The sequence below is a fragment of the Mustela putorius genome, unplaced genomic scaffold, assembly GCF_011764305.1.
Source record: "Mustela putorius furo isolate JIRA1106 unplaced genomic scaffold, ASM1176430v1.1 tig00537248_pilon_pilon_pilon, whole genome shotgun sequence".
In the NCBI taxonomy this organism is placed as follows: Eukaryota; Metazoa; Chordata; class Mammalia; order Carnivora; family Mustelidae; genus Mustela; species Mustela putorius.
This window is the reverse complement of record NW_025422387.1, coordinates 10,534,749-10,556,689: the sequence shown is the minus strand read 5'-3', so window position 1 is coordinate 10,556,689 and position 21,941 is coordinate 10,534,749. Positions and strand designations below refer to the sequence as shown.

Below are 21,941 nucleotides of genomic sequence, written 5' to 3'. Positions count from 1 at the left end.
CTCCTGGCCGGAGGCTCCAGCCGCGCTCGGCTCAGCAGCGCCGCCCGCGAGCTGCCCGCGAGCCGCGGCCGCCGCTGTCGCCGCCGCCGCCGCCGAGGCTGCCGCTCCGGGCCCCTCCCCCGCCCACCCCTCGCCCCCCCCGCGCGGCCGGCGCCCGTCACGTGACGCGGCGCCAGCCAATGGCGGGCCGAGCCGCGGTCGGCGGCCGCCATTGCTGTCAGAGCGAGCGAGCCCGGGGAGGGAGGAGAAGCGAGGCTGACTGGGGAGGAGGGGGGGGTGGGGGAGGAAGAGGAAGGAGGGGACGTCGCTCGGCTGCCGGGGTCGCCCGCTGGCTTCGTCCGCACCCCCCCCTTCGCGAGTTCGCGCTCCGCGGCGGCGGCGGCTCCGAGGCGGCGGCGGCGGCTCTGGGGCTCGCCTCCCCTCACGCGCCGGCGGGGGCCGAAGGGGAGTCGGTGGCTGGAGATAAACAAGGCGGCGGCGGCGGCGGCGGCGGCGGCGGCGGCGGCTGAGGAACAGGGAAGGCGGAGGCGGCGACCGGCCCGCAGCGCCGGCCCGGGAGGCAGCGGCGGCCCTGAGAGGCGGGGAGGGCGCCGGGCCGCGCGGACAGCGCCCCCCGCCGCCGCCGGAGCCGCGGGAGCCGCCGCCGCCGCCCGAGCAGGAAGGAGCCGCGCGGCCGCCGCGAACCCCCCCGCCGGCCCGGGCCCGCCGCCCCCGGCGCGGCGTCGCCGCGGCGCCTCCCGCCCGCCCGCCGGCCCTCGCGCCCTCCCCCGGCGGCGGCGGCGGCCCGGCCGCCTCGCGCTCCCCGGCGAGGCGCCGCCGCCCGGCCCGGCCTCGCCTCGGACGCCTCGTTCCGACATGCCCCGCTCTGGCGGCCGGGCTCGCGGAGGATCATGACTGCGGCAGCGAACTGGGTGGCGAACGGGGCGAGCCTGGAGGATTGTCACTCCAACCTCTTCTCGCTGGTGAGTAGCCGGGCTGCGGGGAGGGGGGCTGAGCCGGGGGGGGGTCCCCGACCTCCGCCGCCGACCAACTTTCTCCTCCCGCCGCCGGGACTTCGCCCCTCCCTCGCCTCTCCCCGCCGTTCGCCTCTCGCCGATTCTCCCCCTTTTGGATCGTCTCTCCCTCGCCTTGGATCCCATCCAGTGTTTATTTGGCTCTTTAAAAATCATTTGTGAGCGCGGCGCTCGGCGTGGAATTTGCATGTGGAAGTCTCAAAGCTGCGGATTCTGGGTCGCACTTCGAACGCCCACCCTCTGTTGCAATCACACCCCCCTTCCCCTCCCCTTCCCCCCCCCTTTTTTTTTTCCTAAATGTGGAAGGCTTTCCCTTGTGCTGCCCGCGCCCGCGATAAGCAGCCTTTTCCCCCCTTGTCGGATAGGCTGCCCGCCCGCCTTTTGAATTTTTTTTTTTTTTAAATTCCATAATGACACCTACAATTTCGCCCGAAAACAGTTGATTGAATGCGATTGTGTCAGTAAAGGACTCTTGCATCCGAAGCTCCCGCGATTGTAAACATCGACAGCCGCCTGCCTCTCGGGGCTTACTACGCTGGAGAGCCGTAAAGCCATTGCACGGAGCCGACGGAAGGTGGAGAAGGCTTTTTCTTCTTTCTCTCCTCCTGTGTCTTTTAAAAACTGTTTTCTCTATCCTAACAACGAATCCACACACACACACAAAAGCAACAAGCTGGGCGGTTTGATAACATCGCTTTTATCTGCCTTCGCCTTTCTCGCGCTCTCTCTCTGATAATTGACAACTTTTCCTTCGGATTTGAATCGCCTGCCTTAATCTTGAAGCAGTTCGGGTGTCAATTGTTCTCCTGGAAGCCTGGCACCCGACGACGACGTCTAGATTCATCGAAATTAAAAATGTATAGGGCTCCGGCAACTCTTTCCTGGCGGTGCTGTGACATTTGGTGGTAAATGCCATCTTTGCTTTTTATTGGGTCGTATTACCTAGCTCTGAAAACATTCACCTTGTTAAACCTGGCGTTTAGGCTAATAATTGCAGTGCGTGGTCTTTAAATATGTGCTTTGTGCATGAGTTACTGTATGTATAGCTATGTGCCCGGGAGACTACGAATTTGTTTAAATATTGAGCAAAGATTTGTAAACAGATGTAAGGCAATTATGTTCCAAGCGTAGAATATAATTGGAAAATTGGCTGAACGGTTTGTTTAATTTAGCCTTTAGAAAAAAACCCCAACTTATTTTAAGTTATGTACCCTTTTTGGGGGGGGTTGTCTTTGGAGAACATGCATTTTGGAAATAGTTTTCTGTAATCTCTGCAGTAGATAGAAGCATTATTTCCTTTTAATCCTTGTTTACAGTTACACTGAATAAATAATTTAGTGTTCAAATTGTAATTAGTTACATTTAATTATGGGTCGGGGTCGGCATAGATGCCTTTTTTTTCCTTGAGACTGGTGGAGGAATACACATCCTTGCCAACTTTTCAAATGGAAGTGCTATTTTATTAAATATTTCCTTATGCAGATGAAAGCATCAAAACACGTGATTTTTTACCCACAAAGACAGAGTGACATAATATCTGTGCTTTCACTGTAGTGTATAGATCAGGTTAATTTTTTTCTTTCAACATTTTTATTTAATCTTAAAATTAAAATCTTCAAATAATCTTTATTTAATCTTAAAATTCAGTTATATGTTTCAGTTCTTCCTTTTCGTACTGTGATAATTTTCCCTTGGTCTTTTGACATATGGGAATAGAATTCATTTTACCTCTTCTTTTCTCTCCCCTACAATATCATTTACTGTCAGTCAGATTCAGAGACTTTAATAGATTAGCAAACATATTGATTAAGGGGTATTTAAAATGGTTTTTGTTTGGTGGCTGGTGACCACATTGACACTTTAACAGGTAATTAAAATAACCAAGTAGACCAATATTAGTGAGGAGAGAGCCCCGAAATTACTATATATCATTCTGACTGGTAATGGCTTGTGTATATGTGGCTAATCTATATATAGTAGATTTTGTAGACCAATGAAACTATATTTATGTGTGTAGCCAGGCTTTAAGATATACAATTAAAAAAAAATTTTTTTTTTTTTTTAAGCTCAGGTAAGGATGATAATGTTAAAGAGATAAGATGCCTGAGATTCTTTTGGAGAACAAGCAATTTTATAGGAGAGGATTTTGTGTTTTATGACCAACTAGAGGTTTCTACTTTGGGTATTTCTCTCAACCTTTTCAAACCAGGAATTAAGTGTGTGTGTGTGTGTGTGTGTGTGTGTGTGTGTCGGATTACTCATTAGATGGCAACTTTGAAACGCAGAACTCAAGAAATTCCTGGGTTGACTTTTTTTTTTTTTTTTTTTAAGGACTGTAGAATGTCTACATTCTCTTGTATGTGGAGGGTGGAAAAGGTGCTTTTTTTTTTTTTTAATTAAGAATCAGTTAAAAAGCGGCTGATAATATAAAGTTTTGCTCATTCAAATGCAGTTTTCCTTGAAAATCTGACACAGCAGGAACTTAGAATATTAAAAATATGTTGTCTGAAGTACGTTGTATGGAATAGTTAATTCCAAAGGAGAAAAAATCATCTCTTGTTTAAAATAAAGCATGTGTTACAAGAACTCTTATGTCCTTAATAATAGCATGTATTTTTCTTTTTGGCCTGCAGTTTTTTTGAACAGAGAAAAGTACTGTTTATAGAGAATTTACCTAGACTCATATTAATGTGGATTGAAATATAAACTAGAGATTAAAGTTCTGTACCACAGTAATGATCCGCCCACTTTCTATTACCTTCAAGTGTTCATTGTGGCTTAGCAAAAGTAGATTGTGCAATCAACTGCTTTAAGATTTTTGTTCTTGTTTTGCTTTCTGATTTTCTACTGCATGTATCAAATTTCCCAAATTCTCTGTCACCCCCTACCCCCATTTCCTAATGGAAAAAGTGTCTTGGGTGTGTATGATATGGATGATTGTATGTGTTTCTTATTCTGCCTGTTGTGAGATCCCTAGCTCCTGCAACTGTTTTCTCATGCTATCCATCACATTTCTGGGAGACTCTTGTTAGATACTCACTCAGATATCATTCAGTTAAGTGCGTTAAATCTTGTCTTTTTGTAAAGTGTAACAGGGCACCCTATGGTGTATCAACCACCCTTGAGGGAAGACATAATTTCCAGATAGAAGTATATCTTTAGTTTTGCTTCTTTAGTTCTGTTTCTCTGTTGAGAGCATATGGAGGAGAGTGATTTTGTGTTCTTTAACTAGTTTTAAGTATATACTCTTTGATATGGTGCGACCTAATTCTTAAGTATGTGGATTCCACCTTCACATTGTTTTATTTGCTTAGACTCTTCCTGACTGTGGAGTAATTGGGTGATGATATCAAATTCTCCCTCTCTGAATTGAAACACACACACACACACACATATTAGTATATACTTCCTATGAAGGACCATTAATTCTGTGTATGAAGCTTTAATGTAATCTGTTGTTGACCTGCTCTCTTTTTTCTTAGGAGATTTATATTTTTGCAGAGAGAGAAGATAATGGTAAATATAGAAACTTTGGGATCTATTCTTTTGAGCTGGAACCAAATGTGGAGGGTTGTAAGTTGAAAATGAGCAAAAGGGAATGATTTCTCTCATCTTCTCAAGTGCCAAAATACATACATAGGGTATTTTTTCATCCCAGTTGCCAATTTTAGTATCTAAACCTAAAGCATCTTATTTTCAGGATGGTTTATTTTCTTTAATGAAAATATTTATAATTTGCTAATGTATGTTTTCTGTTTAGCATTTTGTTGTTGGTAGCACATGGTGTTACAGTATTTATATATTTTTAATAGCAATAATTGCCACCCTGTAATAGTTGCCATATTAACCTCCAATTGCTAGTAAATATTTTTAAGTACATAATAGACAGCAATTTAAGGCATAGTGTAGCAGTTTACTGGACCGTTTTAAAGAGCCATTTGTACGTGTGATGAGTTCATAATTTTAAAGAGAAAATAATGTACCTAAGCCTTGCGTGCTGCAAAACTAATGTTGCTGTGTTACTGCTTGAAGTGCTCATGGAGAGGAAGTTAGGTTGGGACTCCTCCTTTTTTGTGAGGATGAAGGCCTTGAGGTGCCTTTAGGACTATAAGTGTTTATTGAGGTTATCCCAGATGCTTATATAGCTTAGCATTTTCTTTGGAATGTTTTGGTCATTTTTTTCATGACTGTATTAGGTATTTATTTGGGAAAAAAAATCTCTTAAGGCATTCTTTCAAATAACGTTAAGTTACAGTAGTGGAGTATATTAATTAGGTATGTAAAAATGGATTCATCTTTTTTGTTCACTGGCTAATTTAGCCTTGTTAACTGTGAGTTAATTGTATTCATCACTTTGAGAGATCCCCTCTTCTCTTGAGATTAATAAAGGATATACTCTGTCACCAGTTTGTATTACATGCTATAAATTAAGACAATCATTTGCAAAAGATAAGTACATTTTATAGTTATGTTTGCTAGATTATTTAAAATTGAGATGAAACTCAATGTAAATAGTAAAAGGATTGTTTATCTGGATTTTTTTTTTTAATGAACCAACTGTCAAAACTTTGATTCAGAGATAGACTAAATATTTTTCTGAAATGGTTTGACTTATTTTTGTTAGAACAGTAATGTTTCCTCCTTCAGTAGTAGAAGGTACTGATGTGTTTTTTTTTTTTTTTCCTGAAAGTGGGTGATGTTTATTTCATAGAAACTAGCCAGTGAGAGAGAGTATGGTTGAATATTGAGTATTATTATTACTGAACTGGGCATTGCTGCTATTAAAAATCAAGAAAAGGACTTTCTGCACTATTTTTATTAGTGCATTTATTTAAAAGTGTGTTTTGTGCTAATCTGCTTTATAAACTATTTGTGTTGCTAGTATTGGCTACCAGAATTTCTATTTTGTGTTTTTTTAAACATTCCTATTTTGAGAAATAACATTTAATGCCTTGCAAAGTGAGGTAATTAGGTAGCCTAAAAATGTGCTGTGGCGTATCGTTAAAAAATTTTTCTCACACACACAGACACACACGCACACACGTGCACGTTTGTTTCGTAGGACTTGCTTAGAGTCTAGAGTTTTGGAATTAATGAATCAATATTTACAATGTGTTCTTGGAATTTGGAACTTTTTTTCCCTCTTGAATCATTTTAACTTCTTTCTGATCCTGTTCAGATAATTTCTTTTTATAGTATGTGCTTTCATTGTTTATTTGAAAGATTTGAAGGTGTTAGCTTTGTTCTGTTGGGGGAATTCACTTCATTACATAGGGGAGATGATTTTCCATTAATCTTGGTAAATATTAACATAAACGAGGAATTGTAAATTCAGACTCATTTGCATGAATGAAATATGTATGCGTGCCCAATTTTTGTTTAGTATAAAGTCACTTATGTACATTACATAGTTTTCTATCTTGAGTTGCTATAAAAGTTTTAAATTTATTTAAAATGTGGTTGGTATTTATTTCCGACAATTCCCTTACTCTACTACAATGTCTTACTTCATTTTAAAGATCCATTTGTAGTAAAGATTAGATTTTATCCCCATAAATTGGCTATCATAGTCTTCTTTTAGGGGCGCCTGTTTTGCTTGCATTTATGTTAGCATGCTTTAGTTATGTTTGTTGGAATAAAGTTGTTTTCCTTTTTTGAGCTAATAAAATGTCTTTCAGAGTACATTTGGATTTGGTTCTGGAAAAAAAAGAATAAAGATGACTTTTAATTTTCTTTATTTTTAGATGAGAATTAGGAGAATCTGTTGTGTCTAAGGGAAAATGTTATGTCATTGGCATCTCCACACTCTGGTATAGTATGTGTATTTCTGAAACTTTGTTTTCTTACTCTTGGTGAATTGTAGAATCCTATTAAAACTGTATTTTTACTACTGTGAAATAGCACAGAGCCCTGGTTGACAGCATTCTACATTTTGTATTTTTTCCAGTACTGTGCAGTTCCATTACTGTTGAAGGAACCCCTGAGTTGATTATATTAAGATTTCATTTGTGTCTTTATTTTTCATAGTTTAAATTTGTAACTTTAACTTAAGAAATTGGGGGAAGATAAAGAGAATTAGGTAAACGTGCAGGTAAATATTCTTTTCTCCTTCATCACTGGGTCTCTTTACTGTAAAAGTTGAGTCATAATTTGTTCTATATCACTGCATCATTTGGATATATTTTAAGACAATTGATATTTAAATTTGAGGAAATTATTTGTTTTAAATAAGATAATTGTGAAAAGAATTTTTTATAATATTGAGTGGGAATTTCAAAGATTGATCATCTAGAGGGTATATTAAATTCCATGAAAACTGTTTTGATTTTTTTCTCCCCAAAGGGCATTGACAAGTTTCTGAGGAAGTATTTTTGTCTAAGACACATGAAGCTTCCTCATAGAGTTCTACATTATTTCATTAAATAGGAAAGATGATTAAATCCATCTGGGTTTAATTTGAGAGCTAATAAGTAAAGTATTCAAAAGAGTATAATTGGTGTAAAAAACATTTTGTGTTGGCAATTCTCATGATTGAATTTTAATGTCCTAAAGAGAAATAGGGAAGAACATATGTATATCTCACTCAGGGAATCAGCTCCTAGTTAATTTATTTATTTATTTTTTATTTTTAATTTTTTTTGCATGTTTATATATGCCTGGTACAGTCCTACTCATCTTTTAAGTAGGTCAAATATCACCTCCTCTGTGAAGCTTTCCCTGACTCTCACTGGCAGTACTAGTCACTCCCATACCTCCTTCTGTGTACCTGTGATAAGCACATGAGGTTATGTAGGGCACCAACCCTGTCTGTATCATCTTTGCATTCTCTTTAATAGTTAGGCCTTCATTAACCATTTGTTAAATAAAAATGAATTACTGGACAGCTGTTCTCTGTCTTATTCCTAAGGGAGTTCTCATTGCTCCTTCAGGTCCTGATCACAATTATGTTATTTTTCCTTGAACTTACATAGGTTTTTAGCTCTGTATTCTGAATATATGTTTTGTAGGCTATATGTACTGTGGCTTGGTAATATTTTAGGTGTTTCTAACCTTTTTAAAAGATAATGTCAACTGATCAAGAGATGTGTGCTTATCATACATCAAAGGAATAGGAATTCAGTATTTTTCTTTAATGTGGTAGGCGACCTATAGATTTTGGAACCTGTTAGAGATTTTGTTTGGGACTTGATCTAGAATTTCTTCATTTTCATTCTTTGAGCTGTACTGTGGGTCTTTTGCTAAACCTTCAGTTTAGGATTACATTTCATGAGTCCAGCATAATGGGCAGTGAATGGTAATGGGGAAAATTAAGTGTATTCATGTTTTTTATTAGTAACTAACTAATCAGATCAAGTTGGTTGTGTTACGGTTATGTGCCTCAGTTTCTCCTTCAGTAAACGTTATGGAAATAAGAAGGAGGGCAGGAAATAAGAAAGATAATTTGAGTACCCTTTAAGGAAAGAGTAGTTTTTAATAGGAAGAGACTTCTAACAAATTATGACTCAGGTCAGAGAGTAGCCCTAGGTGGTTCACTAGGAAGTTGCAGTGGCAAAATTCATTGTTTTAAGTATGAAAGTTATGTTGTATTTGTAGTTGTTTTAGGGGGGGCAGAAGGTTAAATTGTTCTTGTATCTTTCCTCACCAATAAGCCATTATTGAGAAGAAAAACCTGAATTTTATATTTGAATGTTCCAATTTTCCATTTGTATATATGATCCATAGTTGCCTGGTGTGTCTTTAATATGCTGAGTGATTTTACTGTACCAACCCTAAGCTCTGACTGGCTGAGCCTGGAAATTGGACTGTGGCTCTTATTTGGTGGTTTAAGCTATTAATTCCTTGGCAGTTCCAGAGTGCTCTTTGAACTTTAAATAGCAGTTCTATTAACATTTTGAGATTTGTTTCAGGGAACGTCAGAAATAGTACTTAATAAATATCTTTTTCTTTTTAAAGACTAAATCATGTTTTAGTCTGACGTGCATGTCACAACTCTTACTATGTTTTGAACAAAGTATATATTTTCAACTACTGGCTAATTTCTATTTTCCATTTAATAATGCAGCAACATCTAAAAATATTGTTTAGACCTTGCTGAAGGAGTGAAGTCCCCTTACCTTCAACTGTAGTTTTTTTTATTAATCAAGTGGAATATGAATAGAGTCCTAAGTTTTTATCCAAAGGTGTAGAATTTTACATGTAGGTGTTCTTTGGTATTCTGAAATATTTAAAAGAGCTAATTTCTGAGTTTTTTTCCATGTAAAAACAGCCTTCTGTTGCTACAAATGATTGTTAGCTTATTTATGTTGTGTTTTACTTGATTACTTGTGTTATTTATGGCAACATTTTTATGGGAATGAACTTATATTTATTGTTGCTGGTAGAATGTCAGGAGCACCTTTCCTCTGTAGTGCTGGCAGTCAGAGCAGGCACTCCCTAAAACCCTTTTTGGCCCCCTGCAGGGGGAGTGGGGACAGCCCAGCACCTAAACCCTTTTCTAGGTCTTGGAGAGAGGATTGCTATCAGAGAGAGAGGCTTGAAGAGAGTGTTGAGAGCTATAGATTGGCGCCCCCTCCCCCACCATGGGAAGAATTTTCCCTTCCCTTCCTGCTTCCTCTTTGATACACTTCTATTAAAACTTTGAGAGTTGTGGCAGGTCCTGTGATGTCAGGAAAGATTTTTGTATTTCTTTATCCTTTAGCTCTTCCTTACTTTTTTTCCTTCACTCACCAGCAGAGGTACGGTTTCTACTTGGTATATTGTGTGGTAAATCAGGACTTCTGAGCCCTAGTGAAATGAAAAAGAGAATTGAGGGTGAGATTGGAAGGGGTAACCAATAAACTACTATTTAGAAATGTTAATTTTTTATATGTTATATTTGAGAAATTTAGGACTTACAGAATTCATTTTTTTTTTTTTTTAAAGATTTTATTTATTTGTCAGAGAGAGAGAGAGAGCACGAGCACACACAAGGGACAGAGTGGCAGGCAGAGGCCGAGAGAGAGAAGCACGCTCCCTGCCGGGCAATGAGCCTGATGTGGGATTCGATCCTAGGACCCTGGGATCATGACCCGAGCCAAAGGCAGCAGCTAAACCGACTGAGCCACCCAGGCATCTCCAGAATTCATTTTTTAAAAAAAGATTTTATTTATTTATTTGAAAGAGAGAGACATAGTGAGAGAGGGAACACAGCAGGGTGAGTGGGAGAGGGAGAAGCCGGCTTCTCTGAGCAGGAGCCCTATGATGTGGGGCTCTATCCCAGGACCCTGGGATCATGACCTGAGCTGAAGGCAGACCCTTAAAGACTGAGCCACTCAGGCTTCCCCAGAGTTCATTTTTGAATAATGTATATATATATTAGTAGTGATTAAAATCTGGCTTGGGCTTATAAAAGGACTAATGCTTTGATAATGTGGGAAAAAAGACCTACATATAATATTTAATTTCTAGGATGCTATATGATAAGTGCTGAGGAAGAGCATCACTAACAGATAGCATAGGACTTTGTAGCCAGAAAAACTCAGAAGGGGAGTTTATTAAAAGATTGTTTTTTATTTGTCAGAGATAGAGAGCACAAGCAGAGGGAGAAGCAGGCTCCCCTATGAGCAGGGATTCCCGAGACGGAACTCGATCTCAGGGCCTGGGATCATGACCCGAGTTGGAGGCAGACGCTTCACCGACTGAGTCACCCAGGTGTCCCCAGAAGGAGAGTTTTAAACTGGATCTTGAAGGAACTGCTAGAGAGAAATGGAAAGGACATTCTTTGGAAGCTCAGTTGATAATTCTGAGTCTGTCCTTAAGAATATTTACTGAAGTGGTATGTAGGAGAACACTTCTGATTTATGGTCTTGGTTTCTTTTGAAAATATTACAAAATGTTGAAATCCGGGGTGCCTTGGTGGCTCACTCGGTTAAGCATCTGCTTTTGGCTCAGGTCATGATCTTAGGGTCGTGGGTTTGAGCCCCATGTCGGGCTCCCTGCTCAGGAGTCTGCTTTTCCCTCTGTGGAGCCCCACCCCCCCCTGCATTCACACACTCTTTCAAATAAATAAATAAAGTCTTAAAAAAAACTTATTGAAATCTTATTTTTGTTAGATGGAAAATTTGAAGTGTGGGCAGGCCAATTTGGATTAAGAAATGGTGTTGTTAAAATAATCAGTTTTCTAAAATAATTCAGTTCTGAACTTTAAAAAAACAGTGCTATATTACGCAAAATGCTAATGACTAAAGTGACAAATATTTCAGAAACTGGACAGACGTGAATCTTAAATGAGCAGATGGGATATGAAACTAAAAGCAGGAGATAATCCAAGATGATATAGAAACTATTATGAGAAATGGATTGAGGAAAAATAAGTGTGTTAAATGGTATTACATTTAATAATGTGCTTAAAATTAAAAGCCTTTCTAGGATTGCTCTCTTACATAGACAAACTAGAATTGTTGAACTCTGTAACCCATCCTTCTTTAACTTTTGTGCATTTTTAAAAAATTTGATTTTGGTCCAGGATCACTTCTCATGAAGCCTAGATATTTAAGTCATGAATGTGTATGTTATGTATGCTCTACAGTTGATTATAATTTGCTTTCTCTGCAATAAAAATAAAGAGGATACGATTCTCGGAGATAGTCATAGTGGACCTTGAAGGGACGAGGTAAGGCGTGAAAGATGAAGTTTGCTATTTGGATGGCAGCATACTTAGTTGAAATTTGACTATTGAGGATAGACTCTGGATTCTGGTGGGTTGCAGAATGAGTGAATGGGGTACACTTTTCAGCTGAAGAAGCTTGATTGTAAAGCAAGCAGGGATTTGGGAGTGGTAAGGGAAAGAGATTAAAAGGTAGATTGAAAGAAATTTTTTAGAATGCAAGAGCCTCATGTGGACTTAGGAGCAGCAATAGTGGAGGGGCAGAAAGAGAGATGTTTGATAGAAGAAAAGTTCTTAGTTGATGAAAGGAGTCTAGCAGGAGTTGCTAGTAAGAACCCAGGCAATGGCTAGGATTAGTGCTAGACACCTCTTCAAAGATGGCGAGGATGTAGATTGTGATTAAGTGTCAAGGAAGAGGGGACAGTCTTAGTTGTAGCTTGAATGCTTTTCAGATTCAAAGATGAAATGTATTGAGCTAAGAATTTTGCATTTTACTTGATGTGCGTGTGGTTATCAGCCATCATTTTATTTTCCTTTAATGGTCATTTTAAGTAGGTCAGATGTTATCTTCTTAATTTGTACACTTAATTATAAAGCTAATTCTGAGCTAGTCATACTAGAATCGACATACATCTGCCCAAATGAGAAGTGCTCTTCTTAAAGTAAGCCCCCTTAAATTGTATCAAATACCATTGCTGTTGTCCATATTTTTCTGGTTCTTTTTCTCTGGAATTTCTTTTATAGTTTAGTCAGCCACTCCAGAAAATCTTATTTTAAAGGATGCCTCTTCCATCAGTATCTTCTCTTCTCTCTAATTTTGCTCCAAATTGTTGCCCAAGTCCGCAATTTAGTACCTTATGATGGGGTTCTTACTGATGATGAGCAAAAATCCTGGAAAAGAACTCCACTTTTGGATATATGGCATACATATATTGTAGGTGTGTGCTAAGAATTCCTGCCCTGCTCGTATATAACTGCCTCCAGGTTCTGAGTCTAGTGGTTCAATGTATTTTGTTTTCAATGAAAGCTGATTTTAATTTAGTGGTATATTAATTGTTTCAGTGAAGGTGATTTTAATTTAGTGGTACATTAATTGTTAAGACTGGATATTGGGACAAATTAAGTGGAGGTGGGATTTTCGCTCTTTGGGGATCAAGGCAAATTATAAAGGGAGAGTAAAATTGAGTAGAATTGTAGTTATACCTTGTCGGTCTAGCAAAGATCAAACACCGTCCTAAGGTCCATTTTTAGTGAGACTGAAGTAATGATTAAGAAAAGCCTTCAGATAAATAAAAAAAAAGTATCCTGTTGAGATAATCTCTTAAAATTTTAGCAGAAAGTTGGAGACTAAGATTTTTACCCTGCCTTTTACTGTTGGTTTACTCATTTGAGACTACCCAGTATGCCATCTTGTATTCCATAAATGCTCTTTAGCAATTCTTCCACTGGTGAAGATTAGGACAAAGAGCACTCATATGTATTTAGAATTTCACCCTCTTGTGGTCTGCCTTAGTATTCAGTGGAGGGGAGGTATAGAGGGTGTTCTAACTGTAACAGTCGTGCCTATATTAATTGTTTAGATTACAAGTTGCAGTGGCAAGTATTTTCTATTTTTGGATTCAGGAATATAATGAAATTTTTCTCAGCTTTATTTTTATGTTTTTCATGGTTGAATTTATAGAATTTATAATTCTCTTTTTAAGTTTTTTTCTTTTTAAAGAAAAGAAATTGAGGGGACACTGGATGGCTAACTCAGTTAAGTGTCCGACTCTTGATTTTGGCTCAGGTCATGATCTCAGGGTTTTGAGAGTGAGCCCCATGTCAGGCTCTGTGCAGGCTGTGGAGCCTGCTTAAGTTTCTCTATCCCCCTTCTCTTCTCTCCCCCCTCTAAAAAAAAAAAAAAAAAAAAAAGAAGGATTGAAGTCTTTTGAGAAAATGTGGTGTTGTAATTCTAGAGCTATAGATATTTTAGGAACATTTACTTAAGTGATAATTATTCTCAACAACAGGTACTTTTTAGTTTTACACATTTGTAAAGCACCTGAGCAGTTTAATATTTAGAGGTTATATCAGAGCATAAATCTACATACCAGCTGCTCAAGACCATAAATATTTATCTTTTGAAATATAAGTTCCTAACCAAACTTTACTTACTAAAAACATTTTAAAAAATATGTTGGTTTACATACAAAATGAAATCATCTGTGTAGATTGAATCAAGTGTGCTGATCCCAAATAGATTAAATTCATTATATGTCTGTAAATTACTAGAGAGAGAGAGATTTGTATGAAAATGATATTTTGTTGCTGTTTGGTGATACCGTGGTGAAACTGAGCTTTGTAACCCAGACAGATGGTGCTATTCTTGAATCTGTCTGCAAGATCCTATAACATTTAAACAGTGGTGTGATTCTTATGAGAACCCATATTTTGATATGTGTAAGCTAATAAACTGATTTCTTTAGTAAATTTTATAAATTTGAGCTGAAAAAGATTTATTTGTTCTTAGGAAAGTCTTCTCCTGAATCTGTTAAGATAAATAGCTTATTTTGGTAGTTTCTTTAGTAATCTCAAGGAATATTCTAGATGGAAAAATGAATGAAACTCACTAAGGAGGCACTTATCTTCTAAAGGAGCTTTGCGTTTGTTGCCAAACTTTCTCATATGGTAGATGTGATACACTGTTAAGAATCCAAAGAGCTGACTTTGACATATTCCAGAAACTCTGAGAAATTTGGTATAATATATGTTAACGTTCATTTTAGAAAGTAACTGTTGATTTATATTCCTTGTTACCCACCTTACATTTTTATATTGGAATTGAAAATAGAAATGTTTTAAACACTTCAACCTAGTTTTAAAAAATTATGTGGATAGAACTTTAGCCATTTTGTAAAAGTTTGATTTCAGTGGTAATAATGTATGGTTGAGATGAATAAGTTTGTCAGTTATATAAATAAAATGTATGTCACCCAACAACATTTTGGGACATCTTGTCAATTATTCTTTCATTAGGTATACTTTTTATTTAATGCCTAGTCTGTAGTAGAAGGGAAAGAAGACTGAAAGGTGATGTTTGATGCCAGATCGGATGACATGAAGAAGCTGGAAGTTTATTCTGTATGCACTTGGGGAATGCCTGAAGGATTTTAAGGAGAATAATGACATGATCAGATGGATGTTTCAGAGAGAGAACTCATGTGGGCTCTGTGGAGTGTAGATTATAATAGGGAGAAACCAAAGGCAGAGAGAAGGCTCCTAGGGTAGGCTAGATGTAAGAAATCATGCAAGGCTAGTAGGAGCAGAAAGAGATAATAAATGGATCAAGTGATATTTTGGAGGTACTTCTGATAGGACTTGGTGACCAATTACATATGTCATGGGAGAGGAACCAAATGGCAAACAGATGTGTTCTTTCTTGGTCTTACGGCATTTGCATTCTTGTGCATGTAAAATGAGGAAGAGTTGGAAGCATCTATGTGCTATAGCTGTTAGCAGAAGACTTAGGCTTTGATCACAGGTATACATTTATGAAAGTATTCACTGAGCCTGGTCTTTGCTGTTAGGTCCTACAGAACTCAAAAAGCTTTAAAATAATTATGGACAGGATCTTGGGGCAAAAGGGCAGGTTTAGAGAAAAGAAAGTAAAAAACATTTACATCTATAACCTGCCTGTTTTCAGATAAGATTTGAGGTAGTGAGAGGAAGAGTTCTCTCTGAAGTTGAGGAGTGAGATTTATAAGAGGAAGGATGGGGAGAAAAATGTGGGGAAGAATGGAGAAGGCAAGGCTGGTAGGGTGGATGGAAACGGGCCTTTGGAGAGGTGTGGGTGGTGATGGAGGTGGAATGAACACTTTGGCAGAGGAAGAGCTCATGAAACTTTGATGATCAGAAATGGGCATGGAGAAACCCTGACGGGAAGAAAGAAAAAAAGGTGTGTGGGGGGGTACCCTGACAGCAGTGGGCTTTAGCCACATAGCCTTTGTTACATAGAGCCTTTGCTTCTAATAGGGGTAAGCTCAGGAAGCAGATTACATATTTTCTCTGCAAATCTGTTTTGGGATGTTTTCCTTGAGTTTTTTAAAGGTTTTGGTTACATTTCATATTGGTGATATTTTTGGTAGGAGGAGGAGATAGACTTGTAACCCTGGTTTTCTTCTTGCCTTCGTGTAAATTGCCAATTTGTAGGAATTGGTGTAGTGGATAGAATAGAGAAGATATTTGTGAAGACTCCAAACAGTATGTGTCTTTGGTGTCTCCCTCATTCTGACTTTTGAGTTCTTTTAAATTTTTATTTCTGCCCTTCTGTTTTTGTTCCCTCAGTACTTAGCTTTCTGATTGTATGATATTTTTATAGGTCTTAAGAGTGTGATTGTTATGCCATGTCGTATCTTTACCTCGCATTTTGGGGAAAGTTTTCCCTTCCTCTGTCCCTCTCTGCTGGTCCCTCCATACCCCGTTGCTTTTTCAGCACATTCCTGGGCTCTCTGGACTGTGGAGCCTTCCCTGCCAGGGCTGTACTTTTACTTGGCAGTGCCAGTTGTCAGTGAAAGCTCTAAAATGTACAATGCACTTCAGAACTCTTTGATGTAATCTCCTTGGTGTGGTGGGGATCCTCTCCTGTTGTTCTGAGTGCACTTACTGGCACAGTGTGTACTATCCATTGTCAATTGGCTGTAATTCATACAGCCTTCCCATGTGGGTAGATTTTTTCACTTGGCTACCCTGAAGGTGGAGAGTTGGCTTTCTTGCAGTTGTCATTTTTCTTTAATTTCTCTCCAAGTGAGGTAGTAGTTAATGAAATATGAAATATTTCCAAGAAATGTAGCTTCCAAGAAATTAAAACTTATAAAAAATGAGAACAGTCCATTAGATCAGATTTACCCCAGCTCTTCCATTCTTGTTAATGTTCCCTTTTTGTGTATGTAGAGGTAATCACAATATAAATATAGTTCCTCATTCAGCTGAATTCACTCACACATTTTCCATGTGGTTACAGTTTTGTAGTTATAATTTTAAAAGAAAAATTATGTATTTATATATTTAATAAAAATTATGTAATTAGTTTCAAATTCAAACAATATTCAAATAATAAAACATGAAGGTACCCTGTCACCATGGGGAGGTAACTACCAGTAGTTTAATTTTCATCATTCCAGAGTTTTTCTTTCACATATGTTTGTGCATATACATATGCAGTTCCAAAATTTTTTTATTAAATATGAGTACATAAAAGTAGTATGTGTAAATCACATAGAAAGAATCTTCATGACACAGTGAACACCCATGTGCCTGATACCCAAAGTAAGAAAAAGAACATTTTATCCTTTGCATAATCCTGTGCTGCCCTTCCCTTCCCATTCTTCCTTCTCCCTTCAGAGGTTAACAGCTATCCTGAATTTCATGTTTATCTTTCTGTATTTTTTTTCTTTTATTTAAGTAGGCTCCACGCCCAGTGTGGAGCCAAATACAGGGCTTGAACTCACTACCCTGTGATCAAGATGTACACTTGAGATCACGTGTTGGACGCTTACCTGACTGAGCTGCCCAGGCCCCCCTATCTTTCAAAAATTTCTTACTTATTTTATTATTTTACTTTTTAAAGATTTAATTTGTCAGGGAGAGAAGGAGCGCACACGAGCAGCGGCGTTGGCAGGCTGAGGGAGAAGCAGGCTCCCTGGTAAGCCAAGGAGTCTGATGCAGACCCTGGGATCCTGACCTGAGCTGAAGGCAGATGCCTAATCAACTGAACCACCCAAGCATCTCTCTTTGTGTATTTTTAAAAAAGTTTTAATTATGTATGTTTAGGATGTGTGTATATATATATATAGTTTTGCATGTTTTTGAGCTTGTTATAAATGGAATATACTATATTCTTTTGCAACTTGCTTTTTTAGTTTAATACTATGTTCTAACAATGTGGACTTAAAATTCACTCCTACACCTGTTTGTGCATTCTGTTGATGATAGGCATATTTATGGATTAAAAAAATCATGGGGGATAATTCTCCAGCTTCTCCTGTAGCATGCTTTTTCTGCTTAATAGTGTCTGAAGATACTGTAATAAGTCAGCAAATTTAGATATACCTGATTTTTTTTCTATATTTGTTTAACAGTTGGTATTCTGCATTATAGGATGGATGCACTATTGCTTGACCATCAGCTATGAGAAACATCATTTCACTTTTTTCTGAGCCAGTACAGTTATGCATTAAATTTTGATATAGTCAAACATTTTTTAAAAAAAAGTGTCATTTTTACATTCCTGTGGGCAATATGTAAATGCCCCATATCTTCTGTCCTTGCCTCTAATGAAACTTACTTGAATTTTTTCTACTCTTATGTATGAAATAATCTCAGTATGGTAGTTTTCAGTTCCTTATTTTTAATGAGGTCATGAGCATCTTTTCATATATATGGGTATGCATATTCTGTGGTTTTCTTATTTTTTAAAAGCTATTAATCTCTAAAAAACCTTTTTGTTTTCCTGTTTAAAATTTCCATGCGTTCACTAATAGGAATCTGTATTTCAAGTCAGATCTTAAATGTTATACACATTGTTAGAGCTTTTGCTGTTTCGAAAAGTGCTTATTAATTGCCTGAAACTGTCTAGTTGCTTGCCAGCTACATGCATTTTTCTCATCAAGGTGCTGATGAGGTAGTACTGTTCCCATGTTTCAGATAAAAAAACTGAAGCAAGAATTTTAACTCATGTAACCAGTATGTCAGTTTAAACAGCCAGCAGATGATGGAGCTGTCTCTGACTTCAGAGCCCAAACGCACTTAACCATTGTGTACGTATTGTATGCTCTTTGTTCTCCTATCTAAATCCTTGAAGGGCTTCTGTGAAGCTCTTCTTAGCTCTTCCAAGCATTATTGGACTCTTTCTTTTCTGAGCCTTTTAAAAATTAACAGTGTAGACCATATAATATAGTGCAGGTATGAAGGTAGAAATCACTGGAGCATATAGATTTGCCTGAGATTAGTGGAGTGATAATACAGTTTACAATTTTTTAAAGATTCATCAGAGATTAATGAGTAATAATGCGGCTTAAAATTTCTTCCCACAGATAGGGAGATATATTTTTTTTCTTTTAGAATGCTTTATTCCAAATTGAGGAATCATTTGGAAAATGAAAAAGTAGGATAGTTTATTGTTTTGATCAATGACTGGGGCAAGATAAAAACCTAGGTAACTGCATAGTCTCAAAAAAAAAAAAAAGAACTTATAGGGGCTCCTTGGTGGCTCAGAAGGTTAAGCATCCAACTCTTGGTTTTGGCTCAGGCAGTGATCTTGCAGTGGTGAGATTGAGCCCTATGCTCAGTAGGAAGTTTGCTGGAGATAACTGCTCCCCCCTTCTCTCTCAGATAAATAAATCTTAAAAAAAATGTATCACCTCACTAAAAGTCATTTAGTTTTTTATTTTTATTTATTTTTTATTTTTTGTTAAAGATTTTATTTATTTGACAGATCACAAGTAGGCAGAGGCAGGCAGAGAGAGAGGGGGAAGCAGGCTTCCTGCTGAACAGAGAGCCCAGGACCTTGAGATCATGACCGGAGTCAGAGGCAGAGGATCAACCCACTGAGCCACCCAGGCGCCCGCAAAAGTCATTTAGTTTTTTAAAAATAAAAAAGCTAGAATGCTCAAACCAAAAATGACTTACGATAGTACCACAATCATGTGTTTGTTAAAAGCTAGAGAAATAGCTTAAACAAGACAGAAGTTAATTTCTTTTTTATATGTAAGCCTGGAGGCAGGCATTTAAGAGCTGGTTTGGTCCTGTCTGCGTCAAGTGTCCCAGGCTTTTCTTGTTACTCCCTTGTCTTTAGTTTATCACAAGTAGTCGCATATTGTCCAAGATGGTTGTTCAAACTGTAGTCATGGTGGTGGTATTCTGGATTGGAAGGAGTAGGGAAGGTAGGAAGGACACACACAAAATCAACCCAAAATTAACTCCTCTTTTTTAAGGAAACGTCTTCCAATTTCCTTGTAACACTTCTAGCCATATCAAGGAAGTTTTAAGGAAGCATGTTGTTTGCCTCAGTAATAGAGAATGTATGTTACCACGGAGTAAGGAGCCATTCATGTTTGGGTAGCCAACTAACAATGTCTGCTATGCAGAGAAATGATAGAAATTATTGTCTGTAGTCTGATATTGCAGTTGGACGAGAAATCATCCTGATGACTCTAATGAACTTCATTAAATAATTCAGTTCCCAGAAATTTCACAAGAGTTCTCTTTTAGTTAAGGTTAATAAATATAAATCATTAACCAGTGTTCTAATGTACTTAGGTGTGAAAATAATTTTTTCAAAAACATTGCATACTTTCTAAAAGAGATTCATAGTTACAAGATGATACATAGAGTTACAAGAGATACATAGAACAAGATGGTAAGATGATATTTTGGCTATATTAAAAATAGGGGTTTTTTTTTTTTTGAGAGATTTTCCCCCCTGAATTCTTCCATTAGTATGTAAAGTTTTTGATTATAGAGGTATAATTTACGTACAATAAAGTGAACCCATTTTAAGCAAGTAAGTACAGTTTCATGGGTTTTGACAAATGTATACTTATGTGAAGAAACCACCGCTGAAATCAAAATAGAAAACATCTGTGATGTATCCGCATTTCCAGATAACCACTATTCTGTTACTGTAGATTCATTTTGTCTTCTAGACTTTTTTTAATGGAATCATATGGGATAGTGTTTTGTGCCATGCCTCCTATTGTTATGTGAATAGGTTATTCTTAATGCTGAGTCGTAATCTCTTATATTGATTTACCACAACTTGCTTACTTATGTGGGAAACTGGGTTCACTCTATAGAGAAATGTTAAACTTTTAAAATACGGTTGTATGGTTTTACATTTCCACCAGTTGTATGAGATTTCTAATTGTGATTCCAGGGTAACCAAGATTTTCTGTCATTTTTTTTTTTTTTCAGAAGTTCTGTAGTTTTAATTGTTAGGTTTAGGTCTGTGATCAAGTGATCCATTTTGTGGGTTTTTTTTTTTTTTTGTGGCGTAAGGTAGGGGTTGAAATTCTTTTGGTATGTGGGTATCTAGTTGTTCTAGCATTATTTGTTGAAAAGAGTGTACTATTCTCATTGAATTACCTTGGCATCTCTGTCAAAAATTATTTGAATATATTGGATATATGTGTCTATGTTTATGCATAAGTTTATTTCTGGATTTTATATTCTGTTCCTTTGATCTGTATTTCTCTTATGCCAATAAAACACTGTTATGAAATTTATAGTATGTCTTGAAGTCTGGGCAAATTCTCCAACTTTGTTCTTTTTCAAAATTGTTTTGGCTCTTCTGGGTACTTTGCATTTCTGTATAAGTTTTAGAATCAACCTGTCAGTTTTTCATAAAAGTTCCTGCAGGGATATTATTGTAATTTCACTGAATCTGTAGGTCAGATTGGGAAGAATTGACCTGTTAACAATTTTCGATCTTCCAGTTCTTGAACATAGTCTAGCTTCTTTTTTTTTTTTAGGATCATTAATTTTTATCAACATTGTTTATAGTTTTTGGTATACTGGTCTGGAGCACATGTTATCAAATTTATCCCTTAGTAGCTCATATTTTTCAATGTTTTTTAAAATGGCATTATTTAAAAAATATTATTATATATAATAATATTATTATTTATAATTAATATTTAAGTAATACATAATATGAAATATTATTAAATATTGAAATTTTGAAATATTTCAAAATATTATTTCAAAAATATTCTACCTTTTCATGCTAATGTGTAGAAATACAATTAAGTTTTGTACTGCAACTTTCCTAAACTCCATTATTAGTTGTAGTATCTTTTTTGTAAAGTCCTTGAAATTTTGTAAATGTACATGATAATGTCTGTGAATAAAGATGGTTTCATATCTTCCTTTCCATTTCTGTGCCTTTTACTTATTTTTCTTGCTTTATTCCGTTGGTTAGGACATAAAGTTACAAAGTTGAATAGCACGATGTACCTCTTTGCTTTGTTACTCATCTTAGGTGAGAAATATTCAGTCTTTCATTATTAATTGTGATGTTAGCTGTGGTTTTGAACATCTTTTTAATCAGGTTGAGGAAGTTTCCTTTAATTCCTGGTTTACTTAGTTTTACCATAAATAGGTGTTGATCTTGTTAAATGTTTTTCTGCCTCTATTGAGATGATTATAGGCTTTGTTCTGTTAATGTGAGGGATTTTATTAATGGGTTTTTTAACTAGTTTGATTCAGTTGCATTGATGGTAAACCTGAATTTCCAAGATATACTCTAT

General features: G+C 37.6%; 1 protein-coding gene across 2 annotated transcripts in view; it reads left to right on the top strand.

Annotated features, from left to right (window-relative positions):
* Positions 1 to 767: 767 nt before the first annotated feature.
* The window catches only part of MED13L (mediator complex subunit 13L), a 286,581-nt gene continuing 265,407 nt past the window's right edge, over positions 768 to 21,941 (top strand). For both annotated transcript variants that reach the window (XM_004753301.2, XM_004753300.2), the window contains exon 1: positions 768 to 962. In XM_004753301.2, the coding sequence (XP_004753358.1) occupies positions 891 to 962 (72 nt within the window). In that variant the 5' untranslated portion in view covers positions 768 to 890. The remainder of the gene's footprint in view (positions 963 to 21,941) is intronic.